This window comes from Triturus cristatus, chromosome 9 (genome assembly GCF_964204655.1).
Source record: "Triturus cristatus chromosome 9, aTriCri1.1, whole genome shotgun sequence".
NCBI lineage: Eukaryota > Metazoa > Chordata > Amphibia > Caudata > Salamandridae > Triturus > Triturus cristatus.
This window is the reverse complement of record NC_140592.1, coordinates 524,087,656-524,113,349: the sequence shown is the minus strand read 5'-3', so window position 1 is coordinate 524,113,349 and position 25,694 is coordinate 524,087,656. Positions and strand designations below refer to the sequence as shown.

Genomic DNA, 25,694 nt, shown 5'->3' with positions numbered 1-25,694 from the left:
CATAGAAACATGTTGTCGAACGTACAAGCCGAACCGCTGGACGGAATTGGCAGAAAGGTAGAGGTTGTTACACAGATTGTGCTTTTTAGGTCTCGCCTGACCCAGCGCATGCGCTGGTCTGGCGAGACTTTTAGTGAGGGCTTAAAAAAATGCTACCATGGCCAGCCTAGAGCTTGATTGCATGTGCGCGGGCGCGTGCCGTGCTTGATCGCGATCACTTTCACGGCTGCTTTGATGTTCTCCGTGAGCCAATGCTTGTTTTATCATCATTTTGTGTTTAAGCTTTTTCTTCCAGTCACAGTAAAACAAAGCCAGTAGTGCCTAACCACCAGTAAGAAACACTTTTTCCTGTAATGTGCAACTATAAAGGGTTTCTATGCCCTGTTTCAGGCACATCTGCCAACTAGGAAGCACCTGTACAGTTCTATTAAAACTAAATGCAACTGTTTGTTTTTATTGCAACCATATAGTCGTACTGTTTAGGTGGTATAATGTTTTCTTTTTCTCACATATGCTTGCAATAAAAGTATATATAAATGTGTGTGTGCTGCAGTAATGAACCCGTTCCTGTGGTTTAAGAGGAATCCGATAACATTTGATTAAGGAAAGATGTTAGTTTTCTCAACTGTAACATCATGTTTGTACAATAGTGGTATTCCTGTGCGGGTTTTAAGAACGCTTTGTGCACCATCGTAAATTGAATTTTGTCACGTTTTGGGATATTTACAGGAGAGTTTGTAATGAAACGTGACCTTCTGCTGTACAATGTTTTGTCCGGGCAGGAATGGTAACGAATGAGGAAGGATGTGTTAACACCATATATGCCGATCTCCGTGGTATTGCAGATGACGTGTTAGTTAGTAGGCAGTCTTTTCCAGTAGACCGCGACCCGCTTCGTTTCCCTAGGTACTGGAAGCGTTGGTAGATTAAATTCTACATCTTTCCTGTTTTTTTGGTGGCTTTAATAATAGGCATCTTTAGATGATAAATGGTAACCGGGGTTACCCAGGAGAATGCAACTTGATGTTCCTGGAGAGGATGTTGATCCCTATAGAGCTAGTAGGATTCAAATAATTATTTTTTTATTAACCTCTTGAGCAATGAAAGTACAGCATTTCATCAATGGTAATGTAGATGGTCTGTATCATTTGGAAGCATCCATTAGTGTATAGGTTAGTTACATAAGGGCACACATTTGAAAAGATCCCCAAAGGCAAAGTATGATAATTTCTTGAATATTATTCGTAACTTGAGCAATTACTGGAATAATATGTCCGCTGCACAGATGGTTGCTTACTTGTAAGTTCGGCTCTCGTTCTAGTGTATTTCTCTAGCTTTCACTTTGTGAGGGCTTTTAGGGACCACATTTTTCTGTTCCTCTGTCCTTCTTTTTGAAAGCCATTCTGTACTCTTACCTTTTGCATATTTCTACCATTTAAGGCTTGGGAGCACTGCTGTATCACACACTTTTACATTGATTTTCTCACTTTTCATGATTCATAAATTACTCTGTGAGTGGCAGCCCCTTCAGTCTCCACCTTATTCGTGGTAAGTTCTCTGATTCATTATTTAGACTCTCACTGCGCACACTTTCCTGGCTTCAGTAGTTCTTGCACCTCATTCTTAAGGTAGACCCTCTACCTCTCACTTCACTGCTTGTGTGGGCGCAGTAGCACCCATCGGTCCCCACGGCTCAGCTAGCCGAAATAGCTCCTATTCTTGTTGTATTCATAAGTCGTTTAGCAGGGGTAGAACTGCTGTCCAGTGTGCACCAGTCACCCCAAGGGTCAGCGGAGAGGGAATAGAAGAGAAGAGTTCTCCAACATCTGATCTGTACTTCTACCAAAAGTACACTGTTTTGGGCTAATCTCTCTTTACTCCTTCTTTTCCATGGGGCAGCCGTCTTAGTCATGGTGACCTAGATCTATTGTGCACAAAGATGGGGCAAAGAGGCAGCAGTTGCACCCTTGATAACAGTAACTCATGTTTATTTGATGCTCAAAACAGTGTCCGGATCAAAACGCCATCATCCATCAATTCAGATTAGGTGGCGCTCTGAATTGGACAGCCACTTTCTACACTGTTTTTTGTTGGGTTACACTATCCTTAGACAAAGTTACCTATAGATCCTTGTAAAAATGTTGGCCACCCTGCCACACCATTGAATCTACTACTCTTCATCACCCTGAGTCAATTTTGTGTTTAATAAGATGTATAAGGTTTGCTCAACAGGCCGTAATTGTGTCCATTATATCAAGATACTTGGAGTGCCATTCACATATTAGATCAGCCCATAGAAAATCATACATACAGTGGAGCAGCCCACTTCAGCCATTGCTCTGTTAGAAGCGTAATTCACATTTTAGTTCTACCCCTGGGATAGGCAATTGGTGAGAGGGGTGTAAAGCTGTGCGAGTGATGAAATTTTGCCTATTTACTAAAAATGCACTGCTCGCAGGCCAAGGAATCCTTCTGCAGTCACCGCCACAATGCACGACACACTAGTCCTCCAGGATAATGAGCAGTTCATGAGAGGTGATAAACAGCAATGGCGCACCACTGCACATGGAGGCAGTCTGCAAAAGCAGCAGGTATAGCCCTGAATGGCAAACCAATACCGAGTTGCTTTTTGGCACGGAATACTATCCTGATTGTACTTGTGTCACCCACTTTCTTCTGAGATGAGATGCGCTTCATCACTGCAAAATCAGTAAACACATCAGCCTCTGCACATTGCAGTGGGGTGTTTCTGAGGCGTTGCTGTAGCTGACTCCATTCTTGCATGTATTCGGGACATCTGTGGCCAGAATTTTCACAGAATGGGCACATGTAATTTTCTATACAGCAGCATTTCTTTTAACAAGCAAATTGTTTATGCCATTGGCCTCATTGAAAGATAACCTTTTAGAACAAGCATTGGCATAGCCAATAGGTCTCGCCTTTAGGACCTTATAAGTGTTTAGCCATGCAACACTTGATGTTGTTGCACCAAGGATATTGTGCTGGATAACTAAACACTTATAAGGTCCTAAGTTTTAATTTAGTGCAAATCTGTTAAGTAGTTGTTAAGAAATTTAAATTCATAATTATAGTGATCTCTCTGGTGGCAAAGCCTTCGTGAACAAAAATGTGCTCGTGCAGAGAAATGCACCGCTACGATTGGCTGCCAACACATCAACCAGTTAGGATTGACAGCCATTTTGGGACTCGGTTTAGAGCCCCCCACCGCCCAAAAAAAAGTGAAAATAAAGAAAAGGGGGCAGGATAGGCATACCCTGACCTCCAAGCCATGGTCTTGCGGTCCCCCCTCGAGACCCTGCCACAGCATAAAAGCATTTTTTTTAAAGCAAGTGTTACGAAATTGCCATATTTGCGAATTTGCGACAAAAAAAAAGCAAGTGCTCCCGCGCTTAACCTCCGGGTGCATATCATAAATATAGGAGAGGGGCACACGAAGCGGAGCAGAATTGCTTTTTGGACAGAGGGAGCTGCGTGTTGGCAGCTTCCTCTCTCCAAAAGCAATGCCGGCTCCCACAGGAGGTGGGGAGCTGCGGTCCCCAACATGGTGGCAATGCCCCGAGGGATGGAGCCCCCGGGGTAATATTGCCCCGGGGAGGGGGGGGGGCGCGCTGGCCACACTCTCCTTTAAAAAAATATATATAAAAGCCTGGCCCGTGGGATGGGCTCCCATGGACTGAAATCAGCCTCGGGCAGAGGGCCGCGTGGCCCCACTCCCGTTTTTTGTGTTTTTTTTTTTTAAAAAGGATCAGGCCCCAGGGATTGCTGAGAGTTGGTCAGAGGCCACGCCCCCTTTCTCCACCACTTTGCAAACGCGCCTCTCGGCGCACTGCTGGTGGGGGGTTGAGGTCCCCTTGCCTCCTTAGGGCCTCAGGACTAAAGTGGACTTCATCCCAGAAGCAGTAGTGCGCCAGAAGCCACGTTTGCAGGACTGTGGAGCATGGAGTTGTGGCCTTTGACGACTTCTCATCAATCCTTTTGTTTGGAACTTACTGGAGGTAAAAGGAGGGGTAGTTGGCCCCCAAGGATGTGCTTAGGGGCCAATTACCCCTCATGTTACCTCCAGTAAGTCCCAAACAAAAGGATTGATGAGAAGTCATCAGAGGCCACGCCCCCTTTCGCCACCACTCTGCAAACGCTACTCCTGCTGCGCTACTGGTTGGGGGATGAAGTCCACTTTACTCCTGAGGGAGCTTGGGGGCCAAGAAGGCCTCCTGGTACTTCCTGTAAATCCTGCACTGTGGAATTCCTGAGAGCTGGTCAGAGGCCCGGCCACCTTTCTCCCACACTCTGCAAACGTGACTACTACTTAAAAAAACATAGAAATTCACTGAAAAAAAACAAAGGTTACAGAGATGTTATAGTTGGGAAATAGAATTTAAAAAAAAACATAAAAATTAACAGAAATAAACAAATGTTACAGAGACGTTATAGTTAGGCTCAGGTTTCACTCGTAGAAAACCAGAGAAATTCAGCAGTTCTAGTTAGCTGAGCTAACTATAACTTGCGCCCCCGCAATGCACTGCTTATGACCTCACATATTACATCACTCATGACATGGCTAACTAACTGCTGAATTACACTTGTTTTGTATGAGTAAAACCTAAGCCTAACTATAACGACTCTACAACCTTTGTTTTTTTCAGTGAATTACTATTTTTTTTAAATTTTACTTCCTATCTATAAAGTCCCTGTAACCTTAGTTTTTTCCAGTGAATATATATATATATATATATATATATATATATATATAGGTGTGTGTGTGTATGTATGTGTGTTAATATAAGTATATATTTATATATAGTAATAAATATTAGTGAGATTTATTTAGTAAACATTATATTCATGTATATATTTAAGATGTAGTACTTTAAACTATTATATATATATCCATGTGATCAAGGCTTCTGGAAGGCCGAAACGCGTAATGGCGGCAGTGCTCGGTGACAAATAAACAAAAATACTTGCACTGACATCTGGGTCTGTTTCGTCTGTTCCCGAGAAACGTGGAAGCTTTTGACGGAGTGTACAGCATATATATATATATATATATATATATATATATATATATCCTACTGGCGGTCGCCAGTAGGTTGTTATAGTTAGGACCTATTATCCATAGGAAATCCGCAACATTCTATTTTTGGAATAACTTTGGCGCCGGTTGATGAATCTTCGCAAAATTTTCAAAACTGGTGGGACGCTCTGGTCCGCTCCTATCCTGAAAGTCTCGGGGTGATTTGTCAAGCGGGCCGAGAAAAAAGGGGGGTCCCAAAACATGTTTTCCCCATGCAATTTTCCATAGGAACCTTTAATCGCAGCTACACTGCCTTTTGGTTAAATGGTGTAAATCCGTTCAGTAGTTCCTGAGAAAATCAAAAGTAAAATCATAGATATATCTGCACAGAGCCTAACCACACATCTCATCGTGAGATATGATTGGCTATCAGCACTTCATCCAAGAAGTGTTGGCAGCCATTTCGGGACCAATATACATGATAGCACCTCTTAAAAAAGCATTGCAATTAATAGAAGGTTTTAAGACTTTAGTTACATTATAAATCATTTGCTGATGGTACCATACTCCTTTTAGGAATTGTGGTGTGTTCTAAGGTGATTTTACCATGTGAAAAAGCCTTCTACTGGGATATCATGAATCATTTTTGAGAGAAAACTATTTTCTCATGCTTTTCCCACAGAGGTGATCTATAAGCTAAACTGAGAGCATATCTTCTGTAAGTTCACATTATCTTTCTCAGTCATGTGAGAATGAAGTCTGACATTCTCAATAAAACATGTACATCCAACAAGGGCAGAGACAGTCAGTTGATTTCTTTGTGTTCTACTGCAGCTTGCCAGAGTGTTCTAATGAACAACTAGAGCGCTAACAGTCCTACTTATGACAAACGTATGGCACACCTGAAGCCATCATGATTGGAAAAAAGTGGTAACTCTTAAAAGATTTAATTTAGAAAGGAACAAAATGAGGGGGTTCATTTTGCCATAGAAAGTATGATTAGTGCTGCAGAAAGAAAAATTAGGGCACATTTTGACTTCTCAAATCCTCTTCTATTTCATAAAAAAATTCTGACATGCAGACTGAAACATGCACTTTCAATACCAGCAGCAGACTTCCCTGGTGAGCAGTAGCTTTACTACAGTGATCTAATGAGAAACTAGAGTGCTAACATTCCGAATTTATGGCAAATGTGTGACACATCTGAATGCCTTCTTGATGGAATCAAAGTAAAAACTGAAAGTATTTTCTACTGAGGAGACTGTAGTAAATGAGGAAATTAGGAAACTTCATAACAAATAAGTCTCCCAAGATGGCCACCAGAGACAAAAGAGCCCAAATGTAGCACAGATATCACCCAGATGTAGCCCAAGTAAAGCCCAATGACAGAATGTCCCAGAGTGTTCTAAAGAACAACTAGAGCGCTACCAGTCTTACTCATGACAAAAGTATGGCACACCTGAAGCCATCTTGATTGGAACCAAAGTAAACAAGCATTGAAAATGCAATAGGTCTCGCCCTCGTTTAAGTTAAAGTTAATTCTGTTAATAATTAGGTGGCTTTTAGCTTTGCTTGTATTAGTGGTTTTCAAACTTTCATGTACATAACATTCATATGTATGCATATGTATATGTATGCATGCATTTATATTTGTATTTATATAGATATGCAGATTATATATATGTTCATATATGTGTGTGTATATATATATATATGCATATATATATGCATATGTGTGGGTGTAGAGAGAGGTGTAGAGGTAGAGGTAGAGGTGTAGAGGTAGAGGTGTAGAGGTAGAGGTGTAGAGATAGAGGTGTAGAGGTAGAGGTGTAGAGGTAGAGGTGTAGAGGTAGAGGTGTAGAGGTAGAGGTGTAGAGGTAGAGGTGTAGAGGTAGAGGTGTAGAGGTAGAGGTGTAGAGGTAGAGGTGTAGAGGTAGAGGTGTAGAGGTAGAGGTGTAGAGGTAGAGGTGTAGAGGTGTAGAGGTGTAGAGGTAGAGGTGTAGAGGTAGAGGTGTAGAGGTAGAGGTAGAGGTGTAGAGGTAGAGGTGTAGAGGTAGAGGTGTAGAGGTAGAGGTGTAGAGGTAGAGGTGTAGAGGTAGATGTAGAGAGTGAGTAATAGAGAGCAGAGAGTGAGTAGTAGAGAGTAATAGAGAGAGTAGCAGAGAGTGAGTAGTAGAGCAGTAGAGAGTGAGTATTAGAGAGTGAGTAGTAGAGAGTGAGTAGTAGAGAATAGACTAGTAGAGAGTGAGAAGTAGAGAGTGAGTGGTAGAGAGTAGTGGAGTATAAGAGATTGAGTAGTAGAGAGTAGTAGAGATTGAGTTATTAGAGAGTAGTGGAGAGTGAGTAGTGGAGAGTAATGTAATGTAATGTAAATGCCAATTTGTATCGCGCGGCAATCGCTCCAAGGAGCATCTAGGCGCCCGGAAAGGACCACCAGATGTTAGGTAGTCCCTATGCTTACTTGACCGAGACCCGAATTACACTAGGCTTCTGGCAGTTATATCTTGGAGATTACAGATCCAGGTTTTTAGATGTTTACGGAAGTCTATTTCTTTATCCAGTAATCTCAACTGGGGGGGAAGAGTATTCCATGCTTTTGCTCCCAGTACCGCCAGGGATTTGCCCCCTCGAGTTTTGAGTCTGAAACTCGGGACGGTAAGCAGGTTGGCCGTTAAAGAACGCAATGCTCTGGTTGGACAGTATCTGCTGAATTTTTTCCTCAAATAGGACGGGCCTAGGTTGTGAACAGCTCTAAAAGTAATTAACAGTACTTTAAACAAAACCCTTTTTGTAATGGGCAGCCAATGTAATGCCTTGAGGGCTTTGGTTGCAGATGATCTTTTCGGCCATTTTAGAACCAGCCTCGCTGCTGCATGTTGCACCATCTGAAGTTTGTATGTGACAGCTTTATTTGTACCAGCATAGAGGCTGTTGCAGTAATCGATGCGCGATGTTACAAGTGCAACCGTAACTGTTTTCCTTGCTTCAAAGGGCAAAAGATCAAAGAACTTTCTCAGTCCCTTTATTACCCCAAAGCACATGCCTGCCACTCTAGCTGCCTGTTGTCTAAAAGACAGGTCAGAGTCAAAATGCACCCCCAGATTACGGGCCGAGTTGGTTGTATGAGGTGGTATTTCAGCTTTTTCTGGCCACCATAATCGTGGGATGAACTCATTTTTTGGGCCTATAGGCATGATCTCTGTTTTACCTGTGTTGCATTTCAGATGATTTAGGCGCATCCATTCAAAGGTGACCGTTAGGCAACCTTTGAGCTTTTCCTCCCAGGCTTGGTTATCCTTATCCATTACCAGGATAAGTTGTGTATCATCGGCATAGGCTATAGCGTCTATGCCAAATGACGATATCAGTTTTATCAGGGGTGCAGTATAAACATTAAACAGGGTCGGGCTCAGGCTCGAACCCTGCGGAACTCCCGTCAACAGCACTTTTTCACTGGAGCAGAATTCCCCCAGGGTCACCACTTGCCTCCTGTCACTTAAAAAGTTTCTTATCCACTCAAGCACTGTCCCTGTGACACCAGATGTTATTAGCCGGTCTAATAGGATGGCATGTGAGACCGCGTCGAAGGCCGCCGATAGGTCTAATAAAATCAGGACGGCCTTCTTGCCTTGGTCTAGGGCTGAGCGGATAGTTTCTGTAGTGAACAGGAGGGCCGATTCGGTGGAATGTTGGGCCCTGAAACCTGCCTGGTTGGGGTGCCATACATCACTATCTTCCAAGAAACGAGTAAGTTGTTTATTTACAATTGACTCTGTGACTTTGCACAGGGCCGGAAGAAGTGAGATGGGTCGTAGGTTCGACAATGTGGTGGGGTCAGGGAGTTGTTTTTTTTGCAGTGGTTTTACCGCTGCCAGTTTCCACTCTGGGGGGACTTTGGCTGTGGACAGTGAGGAGTTGACAATGGCATTTATTATTGGATTGGCAATGTCCACAATGAGGTGTAAAAGTCTAACTGGGCATGGGTCGAAGGAGGATCCGGATTTTGTTGCCAGAATTCCTCTTTTGGTATCCTCCAGGCTAACTGGAAGGAAAGTTGTCAACTGCGTGGCCCCTTGCCTCACTATATCATCCTCTGTTCTTGGCTCTAATATAGGGACATCGAAATCCTTCGTCAGCCCCTGTACTTTTCCCTCAAAGAAATCTGCGATCTTGTCACAGAGTGCCTGCGAGGGCGGGATATCCTGCGCTAAACATTTAGGCTTATTAAAGCCGTTTACAATTTTAAATATTTCCTTTTGTTTGCTGCTGGCTGTTTCTATTGCCAACGAGAAGTACCTTTTTTTAGCCTGTTTAATTAGCGCATGATAGGCATTTTTTATCCTTTTGTATTTGCTACGTTCTAGGCTAGAGTAGTTTTTCCGCCAGCTTCGTTCAGCTCTTCTAAGCTCCCCTTGTTTATCTTTGAGATCTCGATCGAACCAGGGTGCAGATGTTTTCTTTCTACCCTGCCTCGTTCTGTTTTTTCCCTGCCCAACTGTACCTTTCAGATCATTCATCCATGTTCTGAAACTGATGGGATTTGCAGGTACTACCAGCTGGGGTCTACAGTTCCTGGCTATAGTTATAAGTTCTGGGTGGGATAGTATCGTTTTCCATTCATCCCTTGTGACCTTGCTGTGTTCTTTTTATGATCGTTTTCTCGGTAGGACATAAGGGGAAGCATAAAAGGAATCAGCATATGGTCAGTCCAAATTTGGGGTCTAAGGGGGTTAGTTGTCAAAGTGTCTAGGTTAGTGGCAATGCAGTCTATTGTATGCCCTGCCTCATGGGTGGCTAGGGTGTCTCGAATAGTGAGGCCCAAGACCTCCATGGTTTCCCGATAGGAGGCAGCAGGTGCATCGGTTGTGGACTCTAGGTGGATGTTTATGTCACCCATCAGAGTGAAATTAGAATACCTAAGTATCAATGGGCTGAGCACCTCTCCGATGTTACCCAGGAAGCCAGCACAGGGTCCTGGTGGGCGATAGATCAAAGCCCCCGAGAAGGAGAAGTTATCATTAATTTTGATTATGAAACCCATCCCTTCTGCATCTGTTAGCTCTTGCAGTGGTATCGTCGAGCAGCTGAGGGAGTCCCTATATATAATGGCCACTCCTCCACCACGTTGTTCATTCTCTCTATCTACTCTTTGTATACCATATCCAGGAGGCAGGGTGTGAACCACATCAGGGGTGCACCAGGGTTTAAGCCATGTCTCCGTAATGAAGAGACAATCTAAATTGTCATCTATCAATAAGTCCTGGATATGCTGGGCATGCTTCGGTACAGATCTGGCATTTATTAGGGCTGCTTTAAAGCTATCCTGGGGTGTTGAGAAGGCCGAAACTTGAGACCACAGAAAAGTGTGGCGACAGGCCTGGCAGCTCACTGGGCCTGCCCAGTATGAGGGATCGAGTTTATTTGAGTCACAGCAGGGCTTTATTTGTAAGTCAAGCAGATCTTGTCTATCATAGCACCTGGGTATGACATTTTTCACAGGGTCCCTGGCCCTGTGCGCGGACGGGCGCAGACGGGCTGGACTCTGGCTTGACTCCGGCGTGAATGCGGCGTGCCCGCTGAGCACGTCCGCTGCGCGGAGTCATAGCCGTCTATTTTTATACTATCTAGCCCTACCCAAAATGGCCGCCGTCGTATTCCTTCCGTGTCCCGGCAAGACCGCCCTGAACTGGCCGGTTGCTCTGGGGGGAGGCTGAGGTGCTGTCCGTGCAGCGCGGAATTCGGGGGGGGTGCAGGAGGTAATTTTTAAAAAATTAAACGAATCTATGCCTCCACCCTCAATTGGTGGAGACACGCGCTGCGATAAATCCGCGCGCTGTGCAGGGGGGGGGGGGTAGGACACAGAGGGAGTAATATCACACAAGAATATTTAAGAATCAAGTAAAAGCATCTGCCCGGCTCAAGCCTCAGGCATCAAGTAGCATGGAGAGTGAGTAGTAGAGTGAGTAGTAGAGTGAGTAGTAGAGTGAGTAGTAGAGTGAGTAGTAGAGTGAGTAGTAGAGTGAATAGTAGAGTGAGTAGTACACAGTGAGTAGTAGAGAGTAGTTGAGAGCGAGTAGTAGAGAGTGATTAGTGGAGAGTGAGTAGTAGAGAGTAGTAGAGAGCAAATAGTAGAGAGCAGTATAGTGAGTAGTAGAGCGAGAGTTGTAGAGAGTGAGTGGTAGAGAGTAGTAGAGTGAGTTGTAGAGAGTAGTAGAGTCAGTTGTAGAGAGTAGAAGAGAGTGAATAGTAGAGTGAGTAGTAGAGTGAGTAGTAGAGAGTGAGTAGTAGAGAGTGAGTAGTAGAGAGTGAGTAGTAGAGTAGTAGAGAGTAGCCAGTCAGTGTCAGTCAATCAGTGTCAGTCATTGTCAGTCAATCAGTGTCAGTCAGTGTCAGCTAGAGTAGCTCTGCTGTCCTGGTTTTCTGGCTCTAAAGCAGCTCTGCTGACCTGGTTTCTCTGGCTCTACAGCAGGTCTGCTGACCTGGTTCTCTGGCTCTAGAGGAGCTCTGCTGACCTAGTTCTTAAGCTACAGAGCAGCTCTGCTAGCTATGCTGACCTGGTTCTCTGGCTCTAAAGCAGCTCTGCTGACCCGGTTGTATGGCTCTAAAGCAGTTCTGCTGACATGGTTCTATGGCTCTAGAGCAGCTCTGCTGACCTGGTTCTCTCCCTCTAGAGCAGCTCTGCTGACCTGGTTTTCTCCCTCTAGAGCAGCTCTGCTGACCTGGTTCTCTCCCTTTATAGCAGCTCTACTGACCTGGTTTCTCTGGCTCTACAGGAGCTCTGCTGACCTGGTTATGTGGCTCTAGAGCAGCTCTGGTGACCTGGTTCTTTCCCTCTAAAGCAGCTCTACTGACCTGGTTTCTCTGGCTCTACAGCAGCTCTGCTGATCTGGTTCTATGGCTCTACAACAGCTATGCTGACCTGGTTCTATGGCTCTAAAGCAGCTCTGCTGACCCGGTTCTATGGCTCTAGAGCAGCTCTGCTGGCCTGGTTCTATGGCTCTAGAGCAGCTGTGCTGGCCTGGTTCTCTCCCTCCGGAGCAGCTCTGCTGACCTGGTTCTCTCCCTTTATAGCAGCTCTACTGACCTAGTTTCTCTGGCTCTACAGCAGCTCTGCTGACCTGGTTATGTGGCTCTAGAGCAGCTCTGCTGACCTGGTTCTTTCCCTCTAAAGCAGCTCTACTGACCTGGTTTCTCTGGCTCTACAGTAGCTCTGCTGACCTGGTTCTCTGGCTCTAGAGCAGCTCTGCTGACCTGGTTCCTAGGCTCTAGAGCAGCTCTGCTGACCTGGTTCTCTGGCTCTAAAGCCGCTCTGCTGACCTGGTTCTATGGCTCTAAAACAGCTCTGCTGACTTGGTTCTCTGGCTCTAGAGCAGCTCTGCTGGCCTGGTTCTCTGGCTCTAAAGCAGCTCTGCTGACCTGGTTCTCTGGCTCTAAAGCAGCTCTGCTGGCCTGGTTCTCTGGCTCTAAAGCAGCTCTGCTGACCTGGTCTCTCCCTCTAAAGCAGCTCTGCTGACCTGGTTTCTCTGGCTCTACAGCAGCTCTGCTGACCTGGTTCTCTGGCTCTAGAGAAGCTCTGCTGACCTAGTTCTTAGGCTCTAGAGCAGCTCTGTTGACCTGGTTCTCTAGCTCTACAACAGCTCTGCTGACCTGGTTCTCTGGCTCTAAAGCAGCTCTGCTGACCTGGTTCTCTGGCTCTAAAGCAGCTCAGCTGACCTGGTTCTCTGGCTCTAGAGCAGCTCTGCTGACCTTGTTCTCTGGCTCTAGAGCAGCTCTGCTGACCTGGTCCCTTGGCTCTAAAGCAGCTCTGCTGACCTGGTTCTCTCCCTCTAAAGCAGCTCTGCTGACCTGGTTCTCCTGCTCTAAAGCAGCTCTACTGACCTGGTTTCTCTGGCTCTACAGCAGCTCTGCTGACCTGGTTCTCTGGCTCTAGAGCAGCTCTGCTGACCTGGTTCTCTGGCTCTAAAGCAGCTCTGCTGACCTGGTTCTCGCCCTCCGGAGCAGCTCTGCTGACCTGGTTCTCTCCCTTTATAGCAGCTCTACTGACCTAGTTTCTCTGGCTCTACAGCAGCTCTGCTGACCTGGTTATGTGGCTCTAGAGCAGCTCTGCTGACCTGGTTCTTTCCCTCTAAAGCAGCTCTACTGACCTGGTTTCTCTGGCTCTACAGTAGCTCTGCTGACCTGGTTCTCTGGCTCTAGAGCAGCTCTGCTGACCTGGTTCCTAGGCTCTAGAGCAGCTCTGCTGACCTGGTTCTCTGGCTCTAAAGCCGCTCTGCTGACCTGGTTCTATGGCTCTAAAACAGCTCTGCTGACTTGGTTCTCTGGCTCTAGAGCAGCTCTGCTGGCCTGGTTCTCTGGCTCTAAAGCAGCTCTGCTGACCTGGTTCTCTGGCTCTAAAGCAGCTCTGCTGACCTGGTTTCTCTGGCTCTACAGCAGCTCTGCTGACCTGGTTCTCTGGCTCTAGAGAAGCTCTGCTGACCTAGTTCTTAGGCTCTAGAGCAGCTCTGTTGACCTGGTTCTCTAGCTCTACAACAGCTCTGCTGACCTGGTTCTCTGGCTCTAAAGCAGCTCTGCTGACCTGGTTCTCTGGCTCTAAAGCAGCTCAGCTGACCTGGTTCTCTGGCTCTAGAGCAGCTCTGCTGACCTTGTTCTCTGGCTCTAGAGCAGCTCTGCTGACCTGGTCCCTTGGCTCTAAAGCAGCTCTGCTGACCTGGTTCTCTCCCTCTAAAGCAGCTCTGCTGACCTGGTTCTCCTGCTCTAAAGCAGCTCTACTGACCTGGTTTCTCTGGCTCTACAGCAGCTCTGCTGACCTGGTTCTCTGGCTCTAGAGCAGCTCTGCTGACCTGGTTCTCTGGCTCTAAAGCAGCTCTGCTGACCTGGTTCTCTGGCTCTAAAGCAGCTCTGCTGACCTGGTTCTCTGGCTCTAGAGCAGCTCTGCTGACCTGGTTCTCTCCCTTTATAGCAGCTCTACTGACCTGGTTTCTCTGGCTCTACAGGAGCTCTGCTGACCTGGTTATGTGGCTCTAGAGCAGCCCTGCTGACCTGGTTCTCTGGCTCTAAAGCAGCTCTGCTGACCTGGTTCTCTCCCTCTAGAGCAGTTCTGCTGACCTGGTTTCTCTGACTCTAGAGCAGCTCTGCTGACCTTTTCTATGGCTCTAGAGCAGCTCTGCTGACCTGGTTCTCTGGCTCTAGAGCAGCCCTGCTGACCTGGTTCTCTGGCTCTAAAGCAGCTCTGCTGACCTGGTTCTCTCCCTCTAGAGCAGTTCTGCTGACCTGGTTTCTCTGGCTCTAGAGCAGCTCTGCTGACCTGGTTCTCTGGCTCTAAAGCAGCTCTGCTGACCTGGTTCGCTGCCTCTAGAGCAGCTCTGCTGACCTGGTTCTCTGGCTCTAGAGCAGCTCTGCTGACCTGGTTCTCTGGCTCTAAAGCAGCTCTGCTGACCTGGTTCTATGGCTCTAAAGCAGCTCTGCTGACCTGGTTCTCCGGCTCTAGAGCAGCTCTGTTGACCTGGTTCTCTGGCTCTAGAGCAGCTCTGCTGACCTGGTTCTCTCCCTCTAAAGAGATCTGCTGACCTGGTTCTCTGGCTCTAAAGCAGCTCTGCTGACCTGGTTCTATGGCTCTAAAGCAGCTCTGCTGACCTGGTTCTCTGGCTCTAGAGCAGCTCTGCTGACCTGGTTCTCTGGCTCTAACGCAGCTTTGATTACCTGGTTCTCTGCCTCTAGAGCAGCTCTGCTGGCCTGGTTCTATGGCTCTAAAGCAGTTCTGCTGACCTGGTTCTCTCCCTCTAAAGCAGCTCTGCTGACCTTGTTTCTCTGGCTCTACAGCAGCTCTGCTGACCTGGTTCTCGACCTCTAGAACAGCTCTGCTGACCTGTGTCTCTGGCTCTAGAGCAGCTCTGGTGACCTGGGTCTCTGATTCTAGAGCAGCTCTGCTGACCTGCTTCTTAGGCTCTAGAGCAGCTCTGCTGACCTGGTTCTCTGGCTCTACAACGGCTCTGCTGACCTGGTTCTCTGCACTCACGATGCATGCACTCGACTTCGTGAAAATATACTTAAAAATAATATAAGTTTATGATCAGTACAAATATATTATTTTTATGAATATCTTCGATAATCTCTTGCCCTAATATGTATATTAAAGACACATACATATCATTTTGGAACATAATTTTTTTTTGCAGGAGTCGCGCACCCAGCTCTCCCCAGCACGTATATGATGTCACGCTGGACCCGCCACCGTGCAAGCATCTCCTACTGTAATGTGCATGTGTCGCGGGAGCAGGAGTCGCGGACTGGTCGCATACCAATCATTTTTTTGGCAATTTTCTGAAAAATATATAATGTTACTTAATGAATAAAATATTTATAAATAAACAGTTAAAAACAGTAAAAAATAGGTATAACTACTGTCACACTTAGAAATTAGCATTCAAAAAACCTTTGAAATTCACTGAAAAAAAGCCATAGGTTTCAGAGACCTTATAGTTAGAAATTAGCATTTAAAAAAGCTTTCAAATTCACTGAAAAAACCATAGGTTTCAGAGACGTTATAGTTAGAAATTATCATTTAAAAAACCTTAGAAATTCACAGAAAAAAACATAGGTTTCAGGGGTGTTATAGTTAGCTGGCCATTTCACTCGTTCAAAACCATAGAAATTCCTCCGTTCTGCTAACTATAACTCGCGCGCCCACAATACACTGCTGATGATGTCACATATTGCATCATTCATGACATGGTCAGTGACATCACTGATGACATCATCCACGTGACAATCTGATACACCTCATCATACACTAGTATAACCTTTCATCACTCACTGTAAAATACAGAGTACCATATTTGAAACCATTGACACACCAATACCAGTTACTACATACCCGCTCACTGATTCCTAAGTCTACACACACAACTACCCATTCAACAACAGAATCATTTATACATCCAGTCACTAATTAATAGAACACTATCAAATTCACTTATACACATATATAGACATTGACACTTCAGCAGTCATCTTAGTCGGTTATGCAGTCATCCTACTCACTCATGAAAAAAATTAATCACACTTACATTTACTCACTTACACAATTATCCAACAACCTCATTTATTCAAACACATAGTAACTCATAGTTAATATGTTAAGAAATGACCATTATAATTATACACTCATTCATATAGTTACTCTCACAATCACTGACTCTTACACATACTTATTTATATACACCAACTCTCACATACAATGCCTTTTCTATTTTTACTTTGTTGAAGATGTACAACTAAAACATACATTCGCTCACCAACACACAAATATATACACTCAGTCACCTAAACAACTGTTTCCACATGCAGTCTTAAACCTATACACCTAGTCAATCAACCATTCACACATCCAACCACACACAAACTCAGTGTCCCATACAAATACTCACCCAACTAATCAATAACTAATCTACACACTCATGTAGTTAGTGACCAACTGATGCAGCATGTTATACAACAACAGAGACAGTGATGCACACATTCACATAGTTTAGTTACTAATCCATGTATTAAGTGAGACACTTAATTACTCACTTAAACAGACAGTCAGACAGCCACTAAATCCTCCATCCAGACAGTTATATATCCACTCAATCTTCAATACAGATTGGTATATATATGATACATATTTAAATTTCAAACTAAACCACATTCACTGGATGATGTCATCAGTGAATTCATTTGAGATGTCACCAGTGATGTCATCAGTGATGTCACTGACCATGTCATGAATGATGCAATATGTGACATCATCAGTAGTGCATTGCGTGCGCGCGAGTTATAGTTAGCAGAACTAACTATAACGGAGGAATTTCTATGGTTTTGTACGAGTGAAATGGCCAGCTAACTATAACACCCCTGAAATCTATGTTTTTTCTGTGAATATATATAGATATGTGATCAAGTCCCCAGGGAGGGACGAAACGCGTAATGGCTGCCGTTCCTGTTTTGTGAAAAGCATGAAATAAACTGAGCGGAATTTTAAAGGATTTTGTGGTCCGTGCTCTTTGCATCCAGTATCTGAAAGAATGGAAATATGGAGGAAGAGTATTGAAGTGATATATATATATATATATATATCTCTATATATAAAGAAAAAATTATTTTATGTTTTAAATGGTATTCGTGTGAAACAATATTTTTTTTCTATATTTTTTAACTTTGCCATTATAAGGATAGGAAATAACATATTTTTGTAAACCATATTTTTGACACAATATTTCTTTTACATGATATTGTTGATTCCAATTTGTCGGTGGTCCCTAATTCCCTTTACTCTTCACACCATAATATGCCGTATAACAGTCCATACTGAGACATATTTCGAACATCTGCATCTTTCTTACCCCACCCTATGAGCATTTCCTGCTCACTTTGTCTCTTGACAAATCAGTGGCATCTGCACATCAGCAGCAGCAGAGATGTGTCTGTAGTATCACATGCACAGCGCATTTGCAGGACGGACAGCGCATTCATTTGTTTTTTTTTATCTTCTGCTCCAAAGAACATCAGGTCTGTGTGGCTGTGGGGTGCTCCCACCACTGACTGCTCTGGTGATTTGAAGCAGGCTACCTCAGTTGCACCCATCTGTTCCAAATAAACCCCCACCTGTACTAAGGACAATTTCGGGTGGTAGTCTGAACAGCATCGAAGACTTCCTTCTCATTAAAACACAGTTTGAGACAATGCACATGTTAATGTAGACTGGAAACAAGGAGCTAGTCCAGCCCCTTATTCCCCATCATGCTGAAGTTCACACTGTATAGTGGCAATGTAATCCGCAGTGGCACTGCCGTCCACCGCACTCTGGAGGCCTTTCCTGAAGAGCAATACTGACACTTTTATATGGAAGAGCTAGACGTCAGCCAGCTGTGGAAGCTGGTCATGGTATGGGGTAGCTTGTGCAGGGGGAGATGACTACTACAAAGGCACTGTCGGGTATGGAGGCCATCATAACAAATCTAGGAACTGCCCATGCTCATTGCAAAGGAGACCTGCTGTGGGCTACATGGAACGGGTTAGAGGCCCACTACAATTTATTGATGATACAGGGGTCTTTTACTAATCATAGGAGCTCTCTATTGTAAAGACAGGTAATGGAAGTGGTCTAAGCCTAGGTAGAAGTACAGCTTTTGTGGGAAATTGGGTAGTGACCACAAGTTATCTGGACATAATAGACCTGTTCATTGAAACAGCCAGTGGTTGGTGAGAGGCCACTCCTGGAGGCCTCTACTATATAAGAGCCAGACCTCTTGGCTATGCAAAAGCTTGCCTTTGCCAGAAGTCAAACCAGATTTTCAGTTAATTGGATTATATTAGTTTGCAGTCTTCCAGTAAGAAAATCTATTGTTCACAATCATGTCTCACTGAGTCAGTTTTCGAGTTACATAAAGATGTACAGCAAATCTTTCTTTGTGCATTTGGCAGATTTTGTTCCTCGGTCCTCTGATCCAGTTGGCCTTCGATTGCCCCTGGGATTTCATTGACGGACTCAAGGTTGGGTTGGGTAAGTGCTTGATTCCATTACTGAAGTCTCTGACGTATTCTGTATGGCCTATCCCTCATGGAACCCTGATGAATTTGTTGCTTGGTCTGTCTCTTGGGTAGTTCCTATACACAGTACTAGTGGAGGTGCGCCCCTTTTCATTAATTTAGGCAACATGTAAATGTACATATAAATCCATGCTTGCATACTACAAGAAAGAGCTGGTGGCTGAGAAGAGCCATTATTACACATTACAAATAGAAAATCATGGCAATTCTAGTAAATAAATATTTCAGACCATAAAGAATGTGAATACGGTCTCAAAAGACGACTCTTCTAATTATTACCAAGATTTTAGCAATGCTCTTGCTCATTCATTTAAAATCAAGGTGGATCAAATCTATGATTAGTTTGCCAACGTTAAGTTAAATTCTAATCTTGGAAAACAGGAATCTACCATTGAAGCATCACTTTTAGAATTCACCCCTACATCTCCAACTCGAATAGCTACACTTCTTTCAGTCGCCAAATCAGGGTCTCCAAATGACCCCCTATCCCCCCCCCCCCAACACCCCCCCCCCAGGATCCTACAAAATATCAGCCAATACATCAGCCCTCATCTGTCTAGGCTATGGCTTTTTCCCACTACTTGGAAACAGGCCTGTATCCTGCCTCTTATTAAAAAACCTAACTAGCACAATTGACCCTGCTCACTATCGTCTGATGGCGAGGCTCCCACAAAAATTATGGTGAACATAATAAATGTGGAATTCTCCACCTTTATATCAGACAATCAAATCTTAGACCATAGTTCGTTCAGCTTCAGAGCAAATCCTAGCACCGAGACGGCCCTGATAAAAACTACGGAAGACATTTGCAGTACACTAGATGGCGGAGGGTCTGCAGCTCATATTCTGCTCGACCTATCCGCAGCGATTGATACGGTGGACCATGTTCTTCTGGTCCAACATCTAAAAGCCATAGGGATAGGAGCAAAGTGCCTCTCCCTTTTAACATAGTTTTTAGAAGACAGATCCCAAATGGTACATCTGGGCAATTTAAATCAGAACCTTTTGTCTTGCCCTGTGGGGTTCCTCAGGGCTCCTCGTTTAGCCCGACACTTTTTAACATATATGTTTCTGAACTTGCACCACTGATCAGAAGTTTTAACCTGATTCCCACTTCCTATGCTGACGATACCCAGAGGTAATTTCGACAGTGGATAAGGATGTTAACCACTCCATCAAATTACATGATTGTATGATCACACTGAGCAGCTGGATGAGTAGGCACTGCTTGAAGCTGAACTCAAACAAAACTGAGGTGGTTTTGTTTGGAAACCTCTTCCCACCTTGGTCTCCAGCTTCGTGGCCAGACACCCTGGGTCCCCCTCCTATACCAGTAGTTAGAGCCAAGAATCTTGGTGTCATTATAGAAGAAAAACCTAACTTCAAGTCCCAGGTCTCCAAGGTTGTGTCTTCCTCGTACTTCACTATCAAAATCTTAATAAAAATTCTCCCATTCATTCCTAAAAACACCAGAAAGACAGTTGTGACCTCGCTAGTTTTATCTAAACTAAATTATTGTAATGGTCTATATGTCAACCTCCAATCCAACCTACTGAGTACAAAATGCCGCCGCTAGACTGTTCCTGGATGCTCCTAAATTTCAGTCTATTAGGACAGGTATCCAGCACCTGCATTGGCTGCCTGTTTGTCAGCGTGTTAAATTTAAGGCACTCTGCATCGCCCACAAGGCACTTCACAGAGAAGGTCCGAAATTTCTCTGGGACATTTTCAGTTGGTACTCTCCAAATAGATCCCTGCGATCAGCAAAAGCCAATCTGATGATCAGTACTAGAATAAAAAAAAAGAATTGGGGTGGTAGGAGTTTTAGGCAAAATACCATCAAACATTAGAACTCCCTCCCATTACATCTCAGGAAGATTCCCACCCTTCTTGAGTTTAGAAAACAATTCAAGACGTGGCTTTTTAGAAACTAGCTTTCCTGGCGTAGTATGCTGAACTTAAAGCGCCAAGACACCCACGGGTATAAGTGCACTATATAAATTGCAATAACATAACATAAATCCTCAAAACAAATCCAGAATTCCAACACCTGCCCCCTTCAAAGAGAATGTATGTTGTGTAGTACATGGATAATTGAGTTGTGCATCCCTTGCACTGCTTACATGCAAAACATCAGATTCTGGCCATGCAAATGTGCTGCTTCCCCCTCTTTCTAGCTGGCCTGTTTCTACTTGTCTTAGAGGCTCCTGCTGCTACTGTGTCAGCACTTTACAAATCTTTTTCAACATTACATAGCATAAGAGCTGTGAAAATGACACTCTTATCCAATGAGGGATTCTTGTGACAGAATCGGATTTTTGGAATAGGGTTAGCAGGCAGAGTTCTTGTCCTGAGCAATTTATCAGTAGGGAGTGGAATAAGTCAATAGAGGCAAGAAAACTGAGGCTAACGATAACTTATATCTCTTTCTCGGATTTTCAGATGAATCATTTTGATTAAATGTGGATCATTGTAGGGAAGTTAAAAATGTGGTGGTCAACTGTGTTATTCCTTTAGATTGTTCATTGGTGGTGCATTCTTTTGAGTTGCTTGTCTACTAGGATTTTGGACTCACCCTAACAGTGTGATCATATGGATTAGAGACCTATTGTCGCTTTTTGTGTGTGTTGAAAAAAACACATTGAGCCTAATTACGATGATGGTGGGACAGACATCGATGGCACGTCGGTGTCGGTCCCACCAACATCTATGTCTGCGGTCCACCTGCCGCATTACAATGCGTCGGGCGAAGGGACCGTCCACTGCACTTCCGACGGGCTCAAGGAGTCCATTGGAAAACACCATAATCCGCTAATAACGGTGGAACCAGGCTTCGCTCCTCCATTGGGATTATGATGGCACTTTCTGACAGCCTATTCATGTCGGCCTTTCTGACATGGAAAGGCTGTTGGAAAGTGTAGTTTCCCCTAGGACCTCCACTATGGGGCCTGGGGGCTGCCCTCCGCACAGCCTTCCATTGTAGAATAGATGTTTCTGACCGCCCTATGGGCTGTTGCATCCTAATTGTGCGGTCGGAACCGCAGACCTGTGGTCAGGCGGTTCCAGACTGATAGTGCCAGGCGGATGAAAGTCCGCCCGACATCGTAATCAGCCCCATTGTTGGGAAGAAGAGCGATAGCTCGCCAGATACTGACACAATGAAACATGTTGGATATTTGTTAACAAGACAACCCAATTGTTTAAAGAATTTACTGAATGTAAATGGAAATCTTTACTGACTATATATGGGAAATTTGCAGATTGGGGGCTAGTTACAATGTTTGACAATGTTCATGTGAGTTATTTGGGGTGCGGTAATGATAGCTAATTATTTTAGAGAAGGCTATTCCTCTAGCACTGTTTGTTTACAAATATTTTAACCTTGAGTTGTTTCGGGTCAATATGGTCTGGCCTTCACCCTGCTTCCTTCCACAATTGGCAATAGAGCATTGATCTGATTGTTTTACCTTTTTTCTGATAAGACCACCTAATATTCTATCTGCTTTTCATTGATATTCAGTTCTCATTTGCTATTCATGTTTTGTTATTGTTAAAAACACATTTTCCCAATATAAGATAATTAAACAAAAAAGAAGACTTTATATACTCTGCAGTTATCCAGTTTCATGTTCTATCTGCCTTTCTCTTGGTGTAGACCCCCGGTTTTGGATCCTGTGCTTAACAGACATGCGTTGGCTCCGTAACCAAGTTATTGCACCACTGACAGAAGAGCTGGTGTTTCGTGCCTGCATGCTGCCGATGCTGGTCCCATGCACTGGCCTCAGTACAGCCATATTCACCTGTCCACTCTTCTTTGGAATTGGTAAGTGAAATGTAGAATCCTGTGAGCTATTCATTCAGAATTAAATCATCAGGGGAGAGTTTGTGTAATCTAACTTTCAGCTGTTCAGTTCCTCTGTCGTAACATTTGTCCAGATCCAGTAGAAGTTAGTGGCTGGTGTCTTACCTTTCCTAAGGGCAGTATGGTCGAACAGCCAAGACTGGGAGCCGATACTGCATGACATCAACTAATATTACTCAATATTCGTCACTGTACCCTCAGAGCTATATCATTATTGAGTTGATATGTGGTCAGTTTCCTAACCTGAAACTTGGATACTTGGGCTCTTTTATTGATTTTGATACCAGACCAAAAATTGTGTGACTGGGGCAAAGCAAACTCTCCATGTGCCTAAAAACCACAGTGCTGAAATATAATCAATATTTTGTGTGAGAACCCTGCTTAATGTCCATGATTTCAATGGGGCCCTCAATTGATATACCATGCTCCATTTCTACTGAGCCAATGTTGCATTCTATAAATAACAAAACATATTTCTGATGGATACATCTGCCAGTGGATTCCTCTCCTTGTGAATATCCCCTGCGCCAGCAACATTTGGAAACTTTTGTAGCAGTCCACACCGATGAGGTCGAAGACCACGTCGCAGATAAACGGCTCCGCTCGCAATTCCGCTGACGTCACCGGCTCCATAAAAAAATCCTCGTCGGCGTGATGACGTCAGTTCCCTTTTTTCCGCGCCGTCGACGCTAACGGTTTTCGGGACTCTCTCTGTAGCTGTATTTGATACTTTGTTTTCTGCTGGTATCTCTCTCTGTCTCTCTCTCTCTTCTTGTCTTCAGCTGAAAATGACGATGAAGAAGTCTGGTTTTAAGCCTTCCTAGAGTGCGGTAAGCACATGTCAATAAAGGATCCACATGAAGACTGCGTATGGTGTCTTTCATCGCACCACGATGTAGATGGATGTTCTTCCTGTCGCAAGATGAGCTCAAATGCTCTGAAGGAGAGGGAAGCCAAATTATTAATCGCCAGGATGAAAAAGGAGAAAAGAGGCCGGAGAAGGTCGAGGTCGGCGTCGAAGTAGACTTCAGGACATGCTTCTAAGTCCAAGAAGCACAAGAAAAAGAAGAGGCATGGATCTCGACATCGCTCGGATAGGGATACGGCTCCGAGATCGACCTCGCCCTCCCGACGCCGTAAGGACTTTGTATCTCCTTCGCCTGTTACTGATTCTCTTGTTGGCCTGTCGTCACCTGTGGCTTCACCGGAGCATTTTCCAGCACCGGCTCCATCTCCGAAGCCGGCTCCATCTCTGGCTCCGGCTTCGTCTCCTGTTCCGATTGAGGAGCTTCCAGCTCCGGGTGAACTTTCGGCTCCGCAGATTCAACCGTCGGCGCCGGTCCGCCCGAGTCCGGTGATGCCTCCGCCTGAGCCATATCCATCGTTTCCAGGTCCTGGTTAAGATCCGACGCATTATCTTAATGCTATGTATGGGGTGTTCTCCAGAGCCTTGTACCCCTCTGGTGCACCTTCGAGTCCTATGGGTCCTATGGCCTTCAGTTTGGGAGTTCCCCAAGCTTATCCTCCGGCTCCCTTCATGCCATTTTTTCCGGCAACGCCGTCTTGGCATCTACCGGCGCCGAGGACATCGACGCCGCTTCCTTCTTCACCGGCGCCGACTCGACCTCCTTCGACGCCGGCTGTTCCTTTGGATCCGCACTCGACGCCGGCTCCGGCGCCGTCGGATTCGGTCACTGTGCCGCCGAATCCTGCTGTGAGGATCATATCTAGGAGGGAGGCCCAAAGGGTACTGGAGGAACAGAGGTACCTGATGGAGGGAATAGAAGAAGGTGAGCTGATGGAGTCGGACGATGTGTTTGATGAAATAAAGGAGGCTAGTGGCCTGGATTTGTCGCCTGAATGGGAGATTACTCCTCCTGCTGATGCTCCTTCAAAGGATGTAGCTCCATACCACGCTGTTATTAAGAAGGCGGCTGAACTTCTAGATCTGCAGTTGCCATCTGCAGAGTTTAAGCCTAACATCCTGACAGAGGTTCTACACTCTCCTTCCTCTGCATCGGAGCCTTTGCTCTGTTTTAACGACGCCATTATAGAACCGGTAATGGAAGTATGGCGTAAGCCCTTCTCTGCTCCTGCAGTTTCTAAGGTTATTGCTAGGAGGTATAGGGCAGCTCAAGGTGACCCAGACTTTTTAACATCTCATCCTTCTCCGGAGAGCCTGGTGGTTCAGGCTGCCTGTTCCAGAAAATCTACAGGTGCTTTTCCCCAAGTCCCGAGTGACAGGGATGCGAAGAAATTAGACCAGTCTGCTAAGAAGGTCTTCTCTTCTGCCAGTATGGCCTTAAAATCGACGAATGCTACCTGTCTTTTGGGCCGGTATATCCATGCTCTTATGGATTCAGCAAAGCAGTTGGCCCCAAAACTGTCAGAGGAGGATAGAATGAACTTTAATGAGGTTCTGTCGGATACCCAAGCGGCTGCACGTCAGGTAATCCAAAGCGGCTTGGATACAGCTGATTCGGTCGCAAGGATCATGGGTTCTTCTGTTGCCACGAGGAGGAGTGCGTGGCTCAAGTCTTCCGAGTTCTCCCCTGATGTGCAGGCAACGCTCCTGGACTTGCCTTTTGATGGCTCTGGACTTTTTGGCAAAAAAGCGGATGCTGCGCTTGAAAGATTTAAGGAGAGTAAGGCCACGGCTAAATCTTTGGGCCTTCAAACTCAGCCTAGGGGTTCGTTCAGGAGATACAGGGGCTTTGGAAGGTCATCCTTTCGTTCACAGACTGCCCCAGCAGCAGCAACAGCAACAGAACACTCTGTATAAGAGCTACAGAGGCAGAGTCAGAGGTTGCACTCGAGGTCGACAGCTCTCCTCCTCCTCCTCTTCAGCCCCTCCCACCACTGCAAAGCAGCCCTAGATCCACCATTCGGAATCATGCTGGTCCTGTGGGGGGCCGGCTTACCCATTTTCTACAAGATTGGGAATCGGTTACTACAGATCTTTGGGTTCTAGATCTTGTAGAAAATGGGTACGATCTTCCCTTTCGGGAATTCCCTCCTAACTACCCTCCTTGCCAAGGTGCTTGCTCGGAGGACCACCTTCTTCTCCTGCAGGAGGAAGTACTGACATTACTAAAAAAAAAAGGTGCGATAGAGGTGGTTCCAGAGCGGAAAAGGGGTCAGGGATGCTACTCCCGGTATTTCCTGATTCCGAAAAAGGATGACAGATTGCGTCCAATATTGGACCTC

At 45.2% G+C, this 25,694-nt stretch overlaps 1 protein-coding gene across 1 annotated transcript in view; it reads left to right on the top strand.

The window, feature by feature from the left end:
• The window catches only part of RCE1 (Ras converting CAAX endopeptidase 1), a 226,335-nt gene that overhangs the window by 84,944 nt on the left and 115,697 nt on the right, over positions 1 to 25,694 (top strand). Inside the window, exons 4-5 of the mRNA XM_085625516.1 lie at positions 18,500 to 18,578; positions 22,281 to 22,448. Coding sequence (XP_085481642.1) covers positions 18,500 to 18,578; positions 22,281 to 22,448 — 247 coding nt within the window. The remainder of the gene's footprint in view (positions 1 to 18,499; positions 18,579 to 22,280; positions 22,449 to 25,694) is intronic.